This window comes from Lathamus discolor, chromosome 13 (assembly GCF_037157495.1).
Source record: "Lathamus discolor isolate bLatDis1 chromosome 13, bLatDis1.hap1, whole genome shotgun sequence".
NCBI classification, from domain to species: domain Eukaryota; kingdom Metazoa; phylum Chordata; class Aves; order Psittaciformes; family Psittacidae; genus Lathamus; species Lathamus discolor.
The window spans coordinates 2,559,074-2,577,501 of NC_088896.1; the positions used below are offsets into that span (position 1 = coordinate 2,559,074).

An 18,428-nucleotide genomic window follows, 5' to 3' on the forward strand; every position below is an offset into this window, starting at 1 on the left:
GTGCAGTTGATTTAAGGTGAGAGTCACACTAAAATTTAAGCATGAGATCAAGTTAACTAGAAACTAAACTTTAAAGTTCTTGGACAATGGAACATGGGAGGAAAAGTATTTTGTTCAGACAGATCTCTAAAATTTCCAGTTTGACTTTCTTAAATCATTGAGCTTGTTCTGTTGTCTACACCTAGGATTATTTCTAATTTAGACCTGGGTATATGTCTCTGCTTAAACCCAGAAACAAATTTGTTTGTATCCCCAAGACACCTAAAGGACACAATTTGATAGGCAAAGGAGTCATGGAGGGCACTGATAACACAGCTGATATTCACAGGTCCTTTCAGCAGTAAGAAAGCAGTTTTACACATTTAACTCCCGCTTTACAATCAGAGTCTATACTAAAAAATGAAGAGACTGGAAGCTGAGCTTCCTTTAGCCTGAGGGGGTTTGATTTGCCCCATTCATGCTTCAGACGATTGCCCTTGCCACAAGGTTGAAGGCATTCTTCACCACAGGACCTTTCTTTCTGCTGGAAGAGGCGTGGCATTGTGAAGCAAGGAAAGCAGCATTCTTCAGTGTGGCAGGAGGAGAAGCAGGATGGTCGTTGCTGGAAGGCTGCAGTTGTTTGGAAAGCTGCATTTGGTGTTTCTACCCCTAAAACTCTGCTTTGAGAGACAAAGTACACACCTTATTTCAAACACTAATGCTACCATGTGGGGCTGCTTAAACATTTTGTGATGAGAAGCAAACAACTCTAGTGAATTATTTAGAGCAGCAGCAAAAGACACCATGCATTAGTTAGTCCTTAGAACACCTTCTGAACTCACCTATCCGTATCTTGTGTATTGGCAAGTGGGGCTTTTTGGTTTGGTAACTCCAGGTAGGTGTGAATATCTTCTTCCTCTGGCATGGTGCCTCACTGTGGTGCCTCAGTTCTGCTTTGGGATCTTTTGTTTGATATTTACCTGCAGACGGACACAAAGCACTTTGCAGCATGGTGTTAAAGCTTTGAGCTTAAAAAATTGCAAGTGCTTTATTGATGTTGCAGTCAATCACAGCAGTGTTCCTCTGTAAATGCTTTAATTTAAATTTTTCCTGGTGAAATCTCCAATCTTCTGAGATCTAGCGATCTAACTGGAAAGAGCAAAATGTTGAGGAGAGATTGGGAGTGTTAGACACAGAATATTAAAAGAGTGTTAAAGTTACCCTGCTTAGCTTGGCAAGGCATGACTTAACCATTTTCAGAAATTATGCCGATACCTAGAAATGCAAAAAGAAAACTCAAATCTTTCAGCTGGCATTTTCCACAGTATAGAACACACCAGTGCTAGGAATATGTGAGTGCTAGGAGCCTGATACTTATCATCGCCATTAGCAATCCAGTGACAGATAGAAGGTATCTTCAGGAGCTGAGCAGATGAGATCAAACCAAGGGACTCATGAGTATGCTACAGACCAATGTTACCTTTAAGAAGGCTCCTAAAGTTCTTCAGCCTGGAGCTGAAAAGAAGCTCATGAATTTTACTAAAGGCAATATGAAGTCCTGCATATAGGAAAGAATAGCCCCATACAACAGGTATGTCAGCTGTTATTTAGCTAGAAAATACCTTTGAGAAAAGGGTTATCTGTCCTGGTGCACATATGTCAGCAGTGTGCCTTTTGGGAGAATGAAGGCCAAGTACATTGTCAGGCAGTCATAACAGTGTAGTCAGCAGGTAAAAGGAATTTGATTCTTCCCCTGCATTCAGGTCCCAAATCTGGAGTATTGTGTTCAATTTGGTGCTCCCCCATGGCAAGACACCGACATTCCTGAGGGAGTTTGGTGGAGAGTTTCCAACACAGACAGGAGCAAATGCTGTATGAGGAGAGGCTGAAAGGGTGAGGGCTGTCAGCTCTGGAGACAATGTTGAAACAGGGTTGTCTTATTGCTATTTTTAACAAAAAGTGGGTGGTTATATGGTAAAAAGAGCCAGACTGTTCTCATATGTGCAGAGTGGAAGCATGAGGGACAACAGACCTGTGTTGCAACAATAGAAATATGATTAGGTGTGAAAATGAAAAAAATCACAATCAGGGTGGTCAAACATCAAACAGGGATGAAGTGGAGATGAAGTGGGATTGAAGTATCTACATGACTGAAGATAACCAAAACTTCACTGGAAAAGGCTCTGGGTAATTCGATCTGATATTTGACCTCCTTTGCACAGAAAGATGTACCTAAGAACTGCCTTCGCAAATCACACATTCTATGAGTCTGTTTAAGTTTTTCAATAAACTGTGTCAATGAAGCAAGCTGACTTATTTGGGCAACACATCTGCTCTTCCACAGTGTTCTCTGCTGACGAGCCTCTCCACAAGCTGCAGCCATGTCGTCAGACTCCGAGATGGCCATCTTTGGGGAGGCAGCTCCTTATCTCCGAAAGTCAGAGAAGGAGAGAATTGCTGCCCAGAACAAGCCTTTTGATGCCAAAACATCGGTCTTTGTGGCCCATGCTAAAGAATCCTTTGTGAAAGGGACAGTCCAGAGCAAAGAAGGAGGGAAGGTCACTGTCAAGACTGAAGGTGGAGAGGTGAGTAAGAAGCAAGGCTGAAGGGCACCGTTTAATTCCCACTCTCAGTTCTTATCTGACATACATGCATCTCCTTCCTCTGACAGACCCTGACCGTGAAGGATGATCAGGTCTTTCCCATGAACCCTCCCAAGTACGATAAAATCGAGGACATGGCCATGATGACCCACCTCCATGAACCCGCTGTGCTGTACAACCTCAAAGAGCGTTACGCAGCCTGGATGATCTACGTAAGTACCAGCTGCAGCCTTCCTCTGGGTAGCTGGGAGGAACTGCTCTGCCAGCCTAAGCGGAAGCCAACGTGCTGTCTCCCTTCCCCACAGACCTACTCGGGTCTCTTCTGTGTCACCGTCAACCCCTACAAGTGGCTGCCGGTGTACAACCCGGAGGTGGTGTTGGCCTACCGAGGCAAGAAGCGCCAGGAGGCCCCTCCACACATCTTCTCCATCTCTGACAATGCCTATCAGTTCATGCTGACTGGTGAGTGGTTCTCTTTTTCTCAGAGGGATTGTACCATGAAATTCTCTGAAGGAATACTCTGTCCCACTAATACAAGGAGACTTTTTTGAAAGCTTTCCTGGTTCTGATGCATACATAACACTGTGCTTTATTATCTTCACACCATTGAAGGAAGCTTCAATATCACAGATGATCAGATTTGTCTTAATAAAACCATTGCATGAAAAAAATAAATAGAATTATATATTGCTGCTAGTTTTGCTTCCAATATTCCGTTCCCTTCTTTCTCTGTGCTATTGTGTTCAGAGCTATTACCCAATCTCAGGATTCCTTTGTAATGGATTCTTATTATCCCTTTCTCTCCGCTCTAATTACAATCTGTGTAGTCAAAAATCAGAACAATGAAAAAAGAAATAATTTACTGTATGCAGGAGAAAAAAACTATAAAGAGTGCAGTAGCCAAGAAACAAATACCCCCCATGGGGTTTTATCTTTCCTATAAAAGATTAAAAATATCATTACCTTGCAAAGAATTGAATTTTAAAAAACTCTAACTAGTAAGCAAAGGAAAACCTGTACAGACATTTTTCCTGTCATGACTTACAGTCACTGCATTAATTTTCAGTCTTTTCCTGTTCTTCATTTATGAAATCCCATTTGTTTCTGCCTCTTTCACAGATCGTGAGAACCAGTCGATCCTGATCACGTATGTACACTTGCTGCTCTGGTCCCTGTGGGGATGCCTGGTGCCAGGGATCCTCCTGCCTTACCATACGCTCTCTGCTTCTCTCTTTGGTTGCACAGCGGAGAATCCGGAGCAGGGAAGACTGTGAACACAAAGCGTGTCATCCAGTACTTTGCAACAATTGCAGCGAGCGGGGACAAGAAGAAGGAAGAGCAAACATCAGGCAAAATGCAGGCAAATTGATAGACTCTGGCTAGAATCAGTGCTTTCCTTTGTTTCTGACATGTTTTTCGAAAGGATAACCATCAATAATTTTCATTCTGCAGGGAACGCTTGAGGATCAAATCATCAGCGCCAACCCACTGCTGGAGGCCTTTGGAAATGCCAAGACTGTGAGGAACGACAACTCCTCACGCTTTGTAAGTTGTTGACTGGAGAAGTTGACATCTAGAGTTGCACAAGGATGTCACAACAGAAGCTGTCACTTCTGATCTGTCATGGTCAGATGATTGAATTAATTAAACTAATTTTTTGTCAAAAATACTACCTAACTAGACTATTTAATTAACAATATAACTTTAAAAGTGTAGTACAGCAAAGATGTATCAATATCTCTCTTATTTAATGTTTGTAAATACATATATTTATACTCCTGATATCTGTCATACAGCATGAATAAACAAATTTGTGTGAATTGAGATAATGTAGAATGAAAGGAGGGAGAGAGGAAAAGACGAGATGGAATTTGTGCATCAGATCAGCAAAATATAGACCTCTTTTTCTGTAGACACAGAACTGAGCAGGTCTGTTGATTAGACAGTGATAGAAGTTTTCTGGAAACAGATGACTTCAAAACATCCTATCAGAAACCAAACAAACCTATGATATGTCCTTTCAATAATTTTAATGCAAAAAGACATTTGTAAATTTTATAAGATAACGTGTGAATGTCCTTGAGAAATCACAACACCAATCCCTAGCTTCAGCTTAAAGTTCCATGTTCTGGGTGCTTTGCCCTTATCCCCACAACTCAGAAAGTAACAGCTGCTTTTTCAGCAGCTTCTAAAAATCTCTCTTAATATTTATGCCATCAAAATCCAGCTTCACAGTGTCCTAGCTGAGTAAAACTTGAAGCAACTTCATCTTGCATTCTCTCTACCCATGTGTCTGAATTGAGGCATAATTGCCTTAATGAAAGGCTTGTTTACTGTTTTTTTTCTTGTTCATGTGCAATCAGAATAATCTGTTAAAAAATAATACCTCATTATTTACCATCAGTTCTTTAACTAAATATTCCTAGTATAGAGAGTTTCTTAATATATTTTTCTGTTTCATTTTGCTTTTTTTAAGAAAAATAAAAACTAATGGAAATAAAAATAAAATAAAAAAACAAACAAAAAGCCCCAACCAGAACCAAACAATACAATAACTCCTAAGTTTAAATCTTGTCCTCTGTGGACAATGTAAGGTAACATATTTACCATCTTAGTGAAATTTCAAAATGCCTTTTTTCTTTCCCCTCTAAAGGGCAAATTCATTCGAATCCACTTTGGGGCCACAGGGAAACTGGCTTCTGCTGACATTGAAACATGTAAGAGACTTTCTGACCTGATCACATTCCTTCTTCCCTTTCCACCTCAATGTACATTCTCAGACCTAACTCTGTCTTACTGTCCTTGCCAGATCTGCTGGAAAAGTCCAGAGTCACTTTCCAGCTCAAGGCAGAAAGAAGCTACCACATATTCTATCAGATCATGTCCAACAAGAAGCCAGAGCTAATTGGTAGGTAGTATAAGAAATTGTTTGATGGCATCTGAATGTGTTTAACATTTCTTATGCCTAAATATATTCTGTTCCTCTTTACAGACATGCTCCTTATCACCACCAACCCATATGACTACCAGTTTGTGAGTCAAGGTGAGATCACTGTTGCCAGCATTAATGACCAGGAAGAGCTGATGGCTACAGATGTAAGTGGCACAGAGCATAATGGGAAGGTGAAAGTTCCTTTTAATGGTCCGGAGGTTTATTTGGCTGATATTGTTGCAGAGTGCCATTGACATCCTGGGCTTCACCGCTGATGAGAAGACAGCCATCTACAAGCTGACAGGGGCTGTCATGCACTATGGGAACTTGAAGTTCAAGCAGAAGCAGCGCGAGGAGCAGGCAGAGCCAGATGGCACAGAAGGTACAAACAAAATCTAGAACTCCCAATAATAGAAAAAGTTACATAGCTGGAAGCTGGCATTCAGGTATCTTAGAATCATAGAATAGTTAGGGTCGGAAAGGACCTTAAGATCATCTAGTTACAACGCCCCTGCCATGGGCAGGGACACCTCACACTAAACTATGCCACCTAAGGCTTCGTCCAACCTGGCCTTGAACACTGCCAGGGATTCAGCATTCACAACCTCCCTGGGCAACCAAGTTACTTTCATAAAGACATGAATCTCATTTTCTACGATATTCATGCTTCTGAATTGTCCTTCAAGCTTTTATAAGATTACAGTGCTGAAACCTACGGCTACATCTAACGTTGACTTTCAGTGATCACTTCTCCTCTGTTCCTGTCTCTTTGAGTATAGTTGCTGATAAGGCTGCCTATTTGATGGGTCTGAACTCAGCTGACCTGCTGAAGGCCCTCTGCTACCCCCGCGTCAAGGTTGGGAATGAATATGTGACCAAGGGTCAAACTGTGCAGCAGGTAACAACCACCTACTGGGAACCTCTGTCTTGATTTATTTTCTTGCTCTGGGTATTTTCTTATGCTTCATTCTTCTTTGTTTTAGGTGGTCAATTCAGTGGGTGCTCTGGCAAAAGCTGTCTATGAGAAGATGTTCTTGTGGATGGTTGTTCGCATCAACCAACAGCTGGATACCAAGCAGCCCAGACAGTACTTCATTGGTGTCCTGGACATTGCTGGCTTTGAGATCTTTGATGTAAGTGCTACAAAAATCATAGGAAAACCTTGAAAAGGCACCTAGGCTTTAAGAGAAAATCGAGAATTCCAGTAGATTTTTGAAAAAAATCCATTCACTTGCAATTTCAAATCAAGTTTTGTGTGTTGGTTTGGTTGTTGTCTTTTTTGTTTGGGTTTTTCTGTGTGTGGAGGTGGGGGTTCTTAGGTAATTTTTGGGGTTTTGTTGTTTTTGTTGTTTGTTTTTTAATTATTAGTATTTTATTTTTTATTTTGTGGAAATGTTTCCCTGCTTTTATATGTAACTGTTCTTTCCAGGACAATCCACGAGCTTCAGTGGATCTGCATGTAATAGCTTTATGCGATACACATTAGTATTAAGCTTAGTATCAAGAAAATCCACTGACAAAAGCACACAAATACTGACTATTATGAAGTATAGGAAGAGAAAGGTAGACTTAAGCCCCACTCATAAAATTGGGCCTAGGCTTTGGAAAAAGAGAGCAATATATACCTTTTTGTTTTGAAGAGCCAAAGGGTGATTCCCTGAGTCCAAGCCAGGACTGGCAAACACTGACAATGTCTAATTTTATCATAAGGGCTATGGGAAAATTTACATAATACAACAGAACAGAGAAATGTAAGTTGCACCTTGACAGAGATAAGACTAACAAATCATTTTGGAATCTGATTTGAAAAATAAATATGTAAACATTATTCATGTAGCAAAGAGCAAAAAACCCCAAATCTCTTTAAAAGTAATTAATTAGATGCTTCAGCATTAAAAAAAATCTTAGTTTTAACTGCACATCCTCTGTATGTGATTGGAAGTGTGCAGAAAGAAGCTATGCAGGTGGCTCTTCATCTTGAGAATGAGTAAACCTTGTCTTTGCACTGAGCAGTTCAACAGCCTGGAGCAGCTGTGCATCAACTTCACCAATGAGAAACTGCAACAGTTCTTCAACCACCACATGTTTGTGCTAGAGCAAGAGGAGTACAAGAAGGAAGGAATTGAATGGACATTCATCGACTTTGGGATGGACCTGGCTGCCTGCATTGAGCTCATTGAAAAGGTATCCTTCCTGTTCAGGTGCATTGTGCATTTGGCAATTTTTTTTTGCTGCTTGGCATCAGTTTTCAGAGGACTCTTCCACATTCATGTCCAAATCAGTTATTCAAAATACCTGAATATGTAACTTATTTTATCTGTGAGCTCATTGAAAAAGTGTGTTGATTACGTTTAAGATTTTGCTATTCCTTCTTTGTGACAGAATTACAGGATTTTTCTTCAGCTTTATTTTTTCTTGCCCTAGTGCTTCACAAAACTACCTGTCATTATCCATCGTAGCCATATCTGGCTCTTTGACTTCAAAAAAGCTTTGGGTACCTTTTAATTTCAAGTATTATTTTCATTCGGAAAGTAATTTCTGAGGACCCTTCTGATTAGGCTACAAATGAAATAACCTTAGGTTACTTATTAGCTACATTATTATGAGTTTAAAAAAGAAAAATAGCTGTAATTTTTCTTGTTTGGCAAAGGCAATAGAAGAAATAATGTGATCACACATAATGTGATGACAAGGATTCGCTGTAGGTGTGTTTTCTAGTCTACAAAGATGAAAGATCTCTTTATAGAAATCCAGACACAGTTTTCTGTATTATGATAACAAGACTAATACTGTGATTTCTGAAACACAATTTCAGATTGAAATCATAGGTGTATATAGAAAAAGGTACTGGATGAACTGGGATGAATAAAACCATCACTATGAGCTGACACCATTTTGTGTAACATCATTTTGTACAGGAATGAAAAGGCAGAGATATCTCATAAGAAATAACATCTCAGGAAATAGCTGAAAGACCTGTTGATCTGCTGAACAAAGGACAGTTTTAATATGACAGTTTCATCTACAAAAATCTACATCATGAAAGAATGCAGAAAATAAAAATCTTTCGATTCAGTTTCTAAATTATTTAGAAAACTTTGTGTGATGATTGTGACACTATCACTTCTGAAATGCATTAGTTTCAGACACAGATTCATATCTTGTCTAGAACTGCATATGCAAAACTAAACAAAGATTTGATCCACTTTTTGATCCAAAAATGTAATCTATTTCTCAGTTCGCTGTGCCTTACTGCAGTCTCCTTCCAAAGGCAAGTCTATATTTTATTGCTGTCATTTTTTTGCTGCTTCTCCCAGCCCATGGGCATCTTCTCCATCCTGGAAGAGGAGTGCATGTTCCCCAAGGCAACTGACACCTCTTTCAAGAACAAGCTCTATGACCAGCACCTGGGCAAGTCCAACAACTTCCAGAAGCCAAAGCCTGCCAAAGGCAAGGCTGAGGCTCACTTCTCCCTGGTGCACTATGCTGGCACGGTGGACTACAACATCACTGGCTGGCTTGAGAAGAACAAAGACCCCCTAAATGAAACTGTCATTGGGCTGTATCAGAAATCATCTGTAAAGACACTGGCTTTACTTTTTGCTTCTGTTGGTGGAGAGGCAGGTAAGTTTTCTAAAATCTCATCTTCTTGTTGCACAGAGGTTCTTCAAAATTGTGGAATCATGAATGAGTTCCAGAGCCATAAATGTTTCATTATCTTTACTTTGTCAGAGGCTAGTGGTGGTGGAGGCAAGAAAGGTGGCAAGAAGAAGGGCTCTTCTTTCCAGACTGTGTCAGCTCTTTTCCGGGTAAGTAAACACTTTGTCTTTTCAGCTATGCAATTTAGAATTAAACAGCACTTTGAAATCACACAATAACAGTAAAAAAAAAAAAAAAAAAAAAAGTAAAAAACTTTGCTCGAATTATCATTAAAAAACAACCCTACCCCACTTATGGAAGAAAAATGACTGTGATGTCCTAAACCTCCACTTGAAATATGCCATAATTTTCTCATCAAACTAAGAAATACACACCCTCTATCACTCATTGGGTTGATAGTAACTTTTTTTCTTACTCTAAAAGATCATGTTCAATGTTCAGAATCAGAGGGCCTTAAGCTATTTTTCTGAGGTATCAGTTGATAATTTTCATCACAGTACATCTTCGCTGATAGGCTTTTATGCTAAGTTCCCAGAATTTGTGTTACTTTTTCTATATATCATATAAACACACACTAAATCATGGTCCAACAGGAGAACCTAAACAAGCTGATGACCAATTTACGGAGCACTCACCCTCATTTTGTGCGTTGCATCATCCCAAATGAAACAAAAACACCTGGTAAGACACTCATGCAGAAAGAGAACTTGCTCGATACAGCCATTCCCCTCTGCACTGGAAACTGATATTCATTTATGGTCTACACTGCTAGGTGCCATGGAGCATGAACTGGTACTTCACCAGCTGCGCTGTAATGGTGTGCTGGAAGGCATCAGGATTTGCAGGAAAGGTTTCCCCAGCAGAGTGCTCTATGCTGACTTCAAACAGAGGTAAGAGTTATAAAATGAAAAGGTAAGTCAGTGTCCTTACTGTTTGCTGTTCATCGCACAGCTGAACCTTACCAGTGTCTCTGGATATGGAAGCACAATAAAGCTATACAAACCAGTGATCACAAGATTTAAAAATGCAGATTGGCATGTGGCTACAACAAGTTCTCCAAAAAAATTTCCAAACTCAGTAGAGTGCTTTGGCCATTGTATCAGCTGCAAGTTTCAGGGGAAGATGCTTTCTTCTTATACACATAGTGGCGATGTTCCTCTCTAGATTTTTTCTATAGCATAGGTTAAGTGGAAAAGATCTCGGAATGAAACGGCTGGAGATCAGTGTCCTCATCTGTGATGGATCGCCTAAAGACAATAAAAGTTTCCTTAACTTTCTTATCAGATTAGAACTTCAGTATAACTGTATCTCTAAACAAGAAATGAATTTCCAGCTTTCTCCCCCACTCTGCTGCACAGACTAATGGTAACTTCAATGACATTTATACCGTTATGATTTGAAATTATCCTTATTTGTATTTCCTCCTCATTCCACAGGTACAAGGTGCTTAATGCCAGTGCAATCCCAGAGGGACAGTTCATTGACAGCAAGAAGGCTTCTGAGAAGCTTCTTGGGTCAATTGATGTGGACCATACCCAGTACAAATTTGGTCACACCAAGGTACAATCCTTTCTTGATTCATTCATTACATCTCTGTGCTCTGCTCTACCTGCCAGTGATGTGCAGCAACATTCCCTTTCTCAAGGTGTTCTTCAAAGCTGGGCTGCTGGGACTCCTGGAGGAGATGAGGGATGAGAAGCTGGCACAGCTCATCACCCGCACACAGGCCAGATGTAGGGGCTTCCTGATGAGAGTGGAGTACCAGAGAATGGTGGAGAGAAGGTACATATTTCCCATCTTCAGTTAAGGTCATTGTACTTGGAGGAAAGTGTTGACACTCATCCTACTGAAAATATTTCATTTCCTTTTTAATTGTGCTTCAGGGAGTCCATCTTCTGCATCCAGTACAATATTCGTGCATTCATGAATGTGAAGCACTGGCCTTGGATGAAGCTGTTCTTTAAGATCAAGCCCTTGCTGAAGAGTGCAGAATCTGAGAAGGAGATGGCCAACATGAAGGAAGAATTTGAGAAAACCAAGGAAGAGCTTGCAAAGTCTGAGGCAAAGAGGAAGGAGCTGGAGGAGAAAATGGTGAAACTCGTGCAAGAGAAAAACGATCTGCAGCTCCAAGTGCAGGCTGTGAGTAACATTTTTATTTTTACAAAATATTTTACATTGCATACCATGTTAAAAAAGGTAAAATTCAGGCCACCTTCTTTCCCAATCATAGAATAGTTAGGGTTGGAAAGGACCTTAAGATCATCCAGTTCCACCCCCCCTGCCATGGGTAGGGACACCTCACCCTAAATCATGCCATCCAAGGCTCTGTCGAACCTGACCTTGAACACTGCCAGGGATGGAGCGTTCACAACTTCCAAGGGCAGCCCATTCCAGTGCCTTACCACCCTTAGAGTAAAGAACTTCTTCCTTATATCCAATCTAAACTTCCCCTGTTTAAGTTTTAACCCATTACCCCTTGTCCTATCACTACAGTCCCTAGCGAAGAGTCCCTCTCCAGTATTCTTGTAGGCCCCCTTCTCCGCACAGCCTTCTCTTCTCCAGGCTGAACAAACCCAACTTACTCAGTCTATCTTTTCCAAAATGTAATCCCAAAGGTCTTACTGGTGCACACATGTTCCTTCAATATAAAATAAACTTTCCTGTATTTTCCCACCAGGAAGCTGATGCTTTAGCTGATGCTGAGGAAAGATGTGACCAGCTCATCAAAACCAAAATCCAGCTGGAAGCCAAAGTGAAGGAGGTGACTGAAAGGGCTGAGGATGAAGAAGAAATTAATGCTGAGTTGACAGCCAAGAAGAGGAAACTGGAGGATGAATGTTCAGAGCTGAAGAAAGATATTGATGACCTTGAGTTAACATTGGCCAAAGTGGAGAAGGAAAAGCATGCCACTGAAAACAAGGTACACACACAGGGAATCACATAAGGGATCAAAAAATCATTGCTTCTTGAAGCAAAAGAGACTGCTACTAAGTGAGCTGGCCCTCACTTGAGTAGCAAAACAAAAAATGCAACTCCTGGCTAAGTACTGCAAACTGAACATTTCACTGCATGCTTTTCTCCCCATTTTGACAATTGCTTATATCTGTAGGTGAAAAACCTCACAGAGGAGATGGCAGCCCTGGATGAGACCATTGTTAAGCTCACAAAAGAGAAGAAAGCCCTCCAAGAGGCCCATCAGCAGACACTGGATGACCTGCAGGCAGAAGAGGACAAAGTCAATACACTGACCAAAGCTAAAATCAAGTTGGAGCAGCAAGTGGATGATGTAAGTAAAGATGCACATGAGAAGATTAAAGCTGTTAACACAGTCAGACACTACCAGCAGAACACTGATGGTCTTTGCTTTAGCTGGAAGGGTCCCTGGAGCAAGAGAAGAAACTGCGCATGGACCTTGAGAGAGCCAAGAGGAAACTTGAAGGAGACCTGAAGCTGGCCCAGGACAACATCATGGATTTGGAAAATGATAAGCAGCAACTGGATGAGAAACTCAAGAAGTAAGTGTGGCTGTGGGACACCTGAGAGCTGGTCTATTGCACTTTTTTTTTCTTCCAGCTCTAAACAGTTTTCTTTTCCCAAAGGAAAGACTTTGAAATCAGCCAGATCCAGAGCAAAATTGAGGATGAGCAAACCCTGGGCATGCAATTACAGAAAAAGATCAAGGAGCTGCAGGCAAGTTTCTGTTCCTTGCCCCTCTCTCATCCAGCCTCAGGTAAGGTAAGAGGAGGGCACGTGCGTGAAGGATCTCTGGTGTTCTCCAGGCTCGTATTGAGGAACTGGAGGAGGAAATTGAGGCAGAGCGAACCTCTCGGGCAAAAGCAGAGAAGCATCGGTCTGACCTCTCGAGGGAGCTGGAGGAGATCAGCGAGCGCCTGGAAGAAGCAGGAGGGGCTACAGCAGCTCAGATCGAGATGAACAAGAAGCGTGAGGCCGAGTTCCAGAAGATGCGTCGTGACCTCGAAGAGGCCACGCTGCAGCACGAAGCCACGGCTGCTGCCCTGCGCAAGAAGCACGCGGACAGCACCGCTGAGCTTGGGGAGCAGATCGACAACCTGCAGCGAGTGAAGCAGAAGCTGGAGAAAGAGAAGAGTGAGCTGAAGATGGAGATCGACGACCTGGCCAGTAACATGGAGTCCGTCTCCAAAGCCAAGGTACACAAATACCTTCTAGATATTTCTGCCCCAACAGAATTCTATTAAATTCAAGGTTTTGCAGCTGCTATTATTAAGAATTAGCATCATTAACTACTTCCATGTATTACCACACAGGCAAATCTGGAGAAGATGTGTCGCACCCTGGAAGACCAGCTGAGTGAGATTAAGACAAAGGAAGAAGAGCATCAGCGCATGATCAATGACCTCAATGCTCAAAGAGCTCGTCTGCAGACAGAAGCAGGTAAGACATACATATCTCTTTTGTGCAAATTAACAATGTCAAACAGTTAATTTAGAATTACCTTTCTGGGAACATAATTTGTTAAAGATGTTTTGTCTTCCTTGTAATGTGAAATGTGTAAAATGGGGTCATAATGATGACCTTCTACAAGGTCTGCGAAGTGTCTGGCTTGTAGGCCCAGATGGCCACAATACTGTCATCAATGCAATAAAAAGCTTCCTTATCTGCTAACTTGTGCAGGTGAATATTCACGCCATTTGGAGGAGAAGGATGGTCTGGTTTCTCAGCTGTCAAGAGGCAAGCAGGCTTTCACCCAACAGATTGAGGAGCTCAAAAGGCACTTAGAGGAAGAGATAAAGGTGAGAAGGCATTCTGTATTCGTTCTTATCTTTTAGATTCCTATTCTCTAACAGGCTCTTTAGGCACACCACTGTAGAACTATCATAAAACCTCTTAGTTAATTCTTAGTGCTTCTTAGTTATTTACTGGAGTTTAAACATTATTTCTTTTGTCAATCCAAGCTTATTTCAACATTCAACATACTGTTGCAAATTTACATAGAAGAATAATCCAGTGTACAACATGCCAGTCAGGATATTCGCCAGGATGTCCATTCATTGTCCCTGTGCTCTTGTTGCTGCAGGCCAAGAACGCGCTGGCCCACGCCTTGCAGTCTGCTCGTCACGACTGTGACTTGCTCCGGGAACAGTATGAGGAGGAGCAGGAAGCCAAGGGGGAGCTGCAGCGTGCCCTGTCCAAGGCCAACAGCGAAGTGGCCCAGTGGAGAACCAAATATGAGACAGACGCTATTCAGCGCACAGAGGAGCTGGAGGAGGCCAAGTACGTGGCAAGTGGGATATAGAGAGAACTGGAGAACACTGGGACTCTGTAGGGAGATGGGAATCTTCAAAAACGGGTTAGGTCAGGGGAGGAAAAAAAGGCTGGGAAGTACTGTCTTTCTGGTAGAAGGCAGAGAAGGAAAATTGCATAGATTGGAAGGAGAAATGTCATCTTTATGGCTAGAATAGATAAGACAGGCCTAATAATCAGTAGGTGTTGGGACACAGCTATGGGAGACCCTTTACCCCTAACCTGCAGCTATACTTACCACATTGCAGGAAGAAGCTGGCACAGCGCCTGCAGGATGCAGAGGAACATGTTGAAGTTGTCAATGCCAAATGTGCCTCCCTGGAAAAGACAAAGCAGAGGCTGCAGAATGAAGTGGAGGACCTGATGATTGACGTGGAGAGATCCAATGCTGCCTGTGCAGCTCTGGATAAGAAGCAGAAGAACTTTGACAAGGTCTTTTGGGCTCCAGACTGGGGACTCCTGGACAGAGCATCCCCTCCTCATTGTCACAACCGCACTGACACCCCGTTTCTCTTCAGATCCTGGCAGAATGGAAGCAGAAGTATGAGGAAACCCAGGCTGAGCTGGAAGCCTCCCAGAAGGAGGCCCGCTCTCTCAGCACAGAGCTGTTTAAGATGAAGAATGCCTACGAGGAGTCCTTGGACCACTTGGAAACGCTCAAGCGCGAGAACAAGAACTTGCAGCGTAAGTGCCTGGCCCTCTGCTGCTGGCAGGGCTTTCTGAGCACCCACCAGTACCCACTGCTTCCCATGGGTCTGTGCCTGCAGGTGGGCAAAGATGCCTGTCACGGTGTGTGAGGGCCCTTCCCATTCTGCTCTGTGGCCAACCATGCCATTGGTCCTTGTTCCCACAGAGGAGATCTCCGACCTCACGGAGCAGATTGCCGAGGGAGGAAAAGCGATTCATGAGCTGGAGAAAGCCAAGAAGCAGATTGAGCAGGAGAAATTTGAAATACAAGCTTCACTGGAGGAAGCTGAGGTACACAGACTCATTTTTTTTCGGAGAGGTCTACTGGCAACGTACAGACAAGCAGTGTAAGACTGGGATGTCAAGGAACGTCAATGCCTCAGGTTCCACAGCATCCAAGGAAAAAGAGACCCATTTTTTTTTCATAAGAGGTAGTTTGAAATAGGACAGCTGTATATGAAATTATTTTATTGACACCCTGCTTCCTTCTTATTCAGGCCTCCCTTGAACATGAAGAGGGAAAGATCCTGCGCCTCCAACTTGAGCTCAACCAGGTCAAGGCTGAGATTGACAGGAAGATAGCAGAGAAAGATGAGGAAATTGACCAGATGAAGAGAAACCACCTCAGAATTGTGGAGTCCATGCAGAGCACCCTGGATGCTGAGATCAGGAGCAGGAATGAAGCCCTGCGGCTGAAGAAGAAGATGGAGGGAGACCTGAATGAAATGGAGATCCAGCTCAGCCATGCCAACCGCTTGGCTGCTGAGGCACAGAAGAACTTGAGAAACACACAGGGAGTGCTCAAGGTACAGCACAACAAAACTGGTGCTCACTGGTTTATGAATCAACTAAATATTTCCCTGTTGTGCAATTCTGTCAGATCTATACTGATGTAAAAACAGGAAATAGTATAATAGGAAAAAAAACCAACTCCAATCTCTCTATTTCCTTCTCCAGGATACCCAGATACACTTGGACGATGCTCTGAGGACACAGGAGGACCTGAAGGAGCAGGTGGCCATGGTGGAGCGCAGAGCAAACCTGTTGCAGGCTGAAGTTGAGGAGCTACGGGCATCTCTGGAGCAGACAGAGCGGTCCAGGAAATTGGCTGAGCAGGAGCTTCTGGATGCCACTGAACGTGTGCAGCTTCTCCACACTCAGGTTGATTGATGCAATTCAAAATCTCTAGAGCCTTTTTTATTTTACTTTCCATATTTTTCATCTGTGTGAATTCTTAAATCACCTCTTGTAGCAAAAAGCTTAACCTGAACCAGAACTGTTACCCTTGCACAAAGAATTGGGTTGTTGCTAAATGAGTATGATTGTACATACAGGAGTCAGAAATGTTTCTTAGAATTTCAAGAACTCTCTGCTCTCAAGCTGTGTAAGACCACACAAGATGCATCATTTGAAGGACAATGCTAATTTGAAATACATAGATGACAAGTGTAAATTAAAACAGTTGATTACTAAACCCAGTGTTTGGTTCTGGAACTAAGGGGACAATATTTGTTGTTGTTCAACAGAACACCAGCTTGATCAACACGAAGAAGAAGCTGGAAACAGACATTGCCCAAATCCAGGGGGAAATGGAAGATACTATCCAGGAAGCCCGCAATGCTGAAGAGAAGGCCAAGAAGGCCATCACAGATGTGAGTCAGGGGCTCCTTTCATTGATGATGCTGGATGTATTCTCCCCCAAAATGTCTCCAGACCCAAAACGGCTTCGACCCTTTGCTCTCCTCAGGCAGCCATGATGGCAGAAGAGCTGAAGAAGGAGCAGGACACCAGTGCCCACCTGGAGAGGATGAAGAAGAACCTGGACCAGACAGTGAAGGACCTGCAGCTCCGTCTGGATGAGGCTGAGCAGTTGGCACTGAAGGGAGGCAAGAAGCAAATCCAGAAGCTGGAGGCCAGAGTGCGTAGGGCTGGTGTTTGTGCAAGAGTGAGCATGTCCCCTGGAGAGATAGCAGGGAAGCTCCAAAGATGGGCTTGTGATTGCAGGTGCGGGAGCTGGAAGGGGAGGTTGATGCTGAGCAGAAGCGCAGCGCTGAAGCCGTGAAGGGTGTGCGCAAGTATGAGAGAAGGGTGAAGGAGCTGACCTACCAGGTAAGGCAGGATGTGTCCATGGGGGCATACACCCTCATCCCAGAAAAGCAAAGCTTTTCCAGTGCAATCCAGGACTAAATGTTGTTCTGTGGTGTGGAGAAACTAGCAATTCACTTTCTTTTCTGTTTGCCAACCACTCTAGTCTGAGGAAGATCGGAAGAATATTCTCAGGCTCCAAGATCTGGTGGACAAGCTGCAAATGAAAGTGAAATCCTACAAGAGGCAAGCTGAGGAAGCTGTAAGTATTTCTTGGAGAATAGTCAAGCATTGCTTTCTGTGGGTGTCACACGTGCTGAGGAGATGAATACCAGATATTTAGAAAATGCAAGTCATCAACATTCTAAGATTTTGGGGTCTTTACATCTAGATAAACAAGTGAGACAGTAAGTACACATATCACTTGACCAAGTATGATACAGTGCTGGTGAATCTTGTCACAGTGGGATCCTGAATAAGGGAGAATGAGAAGGTCTGTGAAAGGCTTTTGTGTAGTGGGTGGGGCACGGAAGTTTGTGCCTTTCCGCAGAAAAGCCACAGCTCTGCAAGGGCTCCTCACCACCAACTTCCTCTCCCCACACAGGAGGAGCTGTCCAATGTCAACCTCTCCAAGTTCCGCAAGATCCAGCACGAGCTGGAGGAAGCCGAGGAGCGGGCTGACATTGCAGAGTCCCAGGTCAACAAGCTCCGAGTGAAAAGCCGGGAGGTGTTTCACGTCAAGAAGATAGGAGAGGAAGAGTGAGGCTGTCATGAGGCAGCAAAGTGACCTGGGGGCTGCACAAAATGTGTACCCTCTGTCATTTCTGTAGTTAGTCTTTGTATCCATGTCAGTGTCTAGAGAATAAAGATTGTAGATTCCCTTGCATACACAGCAGAAGCAATGCTTTTGGTTGTTACAATCCAATTTTGTAGTTACCTAAGTATTGGTTGTTTATAAGCAATTAATTTTCATAGTATCATAGAATACCACATTGGAAGGGAAATCATGGATCACCTGGTTCAACTTTCATGGCAAATTCGCAGTCTAGACTAGAAGTCCCAGCACCCTGTCTAGCCAAATCTTAAAAGTGTCCAATGCTGGGGAATCCTTCACTTCCCTGGAGAGATTAATCCTATGGCTGATTGTTCTCATTGTAGAAATTTTCTTAATGTGTCCAACCAGAACCTCACCAGGAGTA

General features: G+C 42.8%; 1 protein-coding gene across 6 annotated transcripts; it reads left to right on the plus strand.

Annotated features, from left to right (window-relative positions):
* The first annotated feature begins 2,360 nt into the window (after nucleotides 1–2,360).
* Nucleotides 2,361–17,992, plus strand: LOC136021495 (myosin heavy chain, skeletal muscle, adult-like). 6 transcript variants are annotated; one of them, XM_065693786.1, is made up of 38 exons: nucleotides 2,361–2,564; nucleotides 2,651–2,794; nucleotides 2,888–3,044; nucleotides 3,702–3,729; nucleotides 3,828–3,942; nucleotides 4,035–4,127; nucleotides 5,236–5,299; nucleotides 5,392–5,490; nucleotides 5,575–5,678; nucleotides 5,758–5,896; nucleotides 6,294–6,412; nucleotides 6,498–6,647; nucleotides 7,528–7,698; nucleotides 8,832–9,189; nucleotides 9,265–9,323; nucleotides 9,768–9,855; nucleotides 9,947–10,064; nucleotides 10,611–10,734; nucleotides 10,820–10,956; nucleotides 11,058–11,313; nucleotides 11,852–12,094; nucleotides 12,284–12,460; nucleotides 12,544–12,689; nucleotides 12,774–12,864; nucleotides 12,954–13,343; nucleotides 13,461–13,587; nucleotides 13,828–13,946; nucleotides 14,231–14,427; nucleotides 14,706–14,889; nucleotides 14,976–15,141; nucleotides 15,311–15,435; nucleotides 15,642–15,950; nucleotides 16,102–16,305; nucleotides 16,671–16,796; nucleotides 16,892–17,062; nucleotides 17,149–17,253; nucleotides 17,396–17,491; nucleotides 17,834–17,992. In XM_065693786.1, exons 1-38 carry the CDS (start codon nucleotides 2,361–2,363, stop codon nucleotides 17,990–17,992), a joined length of 5,862 nt encoding a protein of 1,953 aa, XP_065549858.1. The 6 variants fall into 6 exon arrangements, with proteins under 6 accessions (XP_065549858.1, XP_065549859.1, XP_065549861.1 ...); XM_065693787.1 differs by having other exon boundaries at nucleotides 8,832–9,165; XM_065693789.1 differs by having other exon boundaries at nucleotides 8,832–9,142; nucleotides 9,254–9,323.
* Nucleotides 17,993–18,428: the final 436 nt, after the last annotated feature.

Coding starts and splice junctions, on each gene's coding strand:
- LOC136021495 (XM_065693786.1), top strand. CDS start 2,361: ATGTCGTCAGACTCCGAGATGGCCATCTTTGGGGAGGCAGCTCCTTAT. Junction 7,699..8,831: donor GCATTGAGCTCATTGAAAAG/GTATCCTTCCTG, acceptor TGCTTCTCCCAG/CCCATGGGCATCTTCTCCAT. Junction 15,142..15,310: donor CGAGAACAAGAACTTGCAGC/GTAAGTGCCTGG, acceptor TTGTTCCCACAG/AGGAGATCTCCGACCTCACG.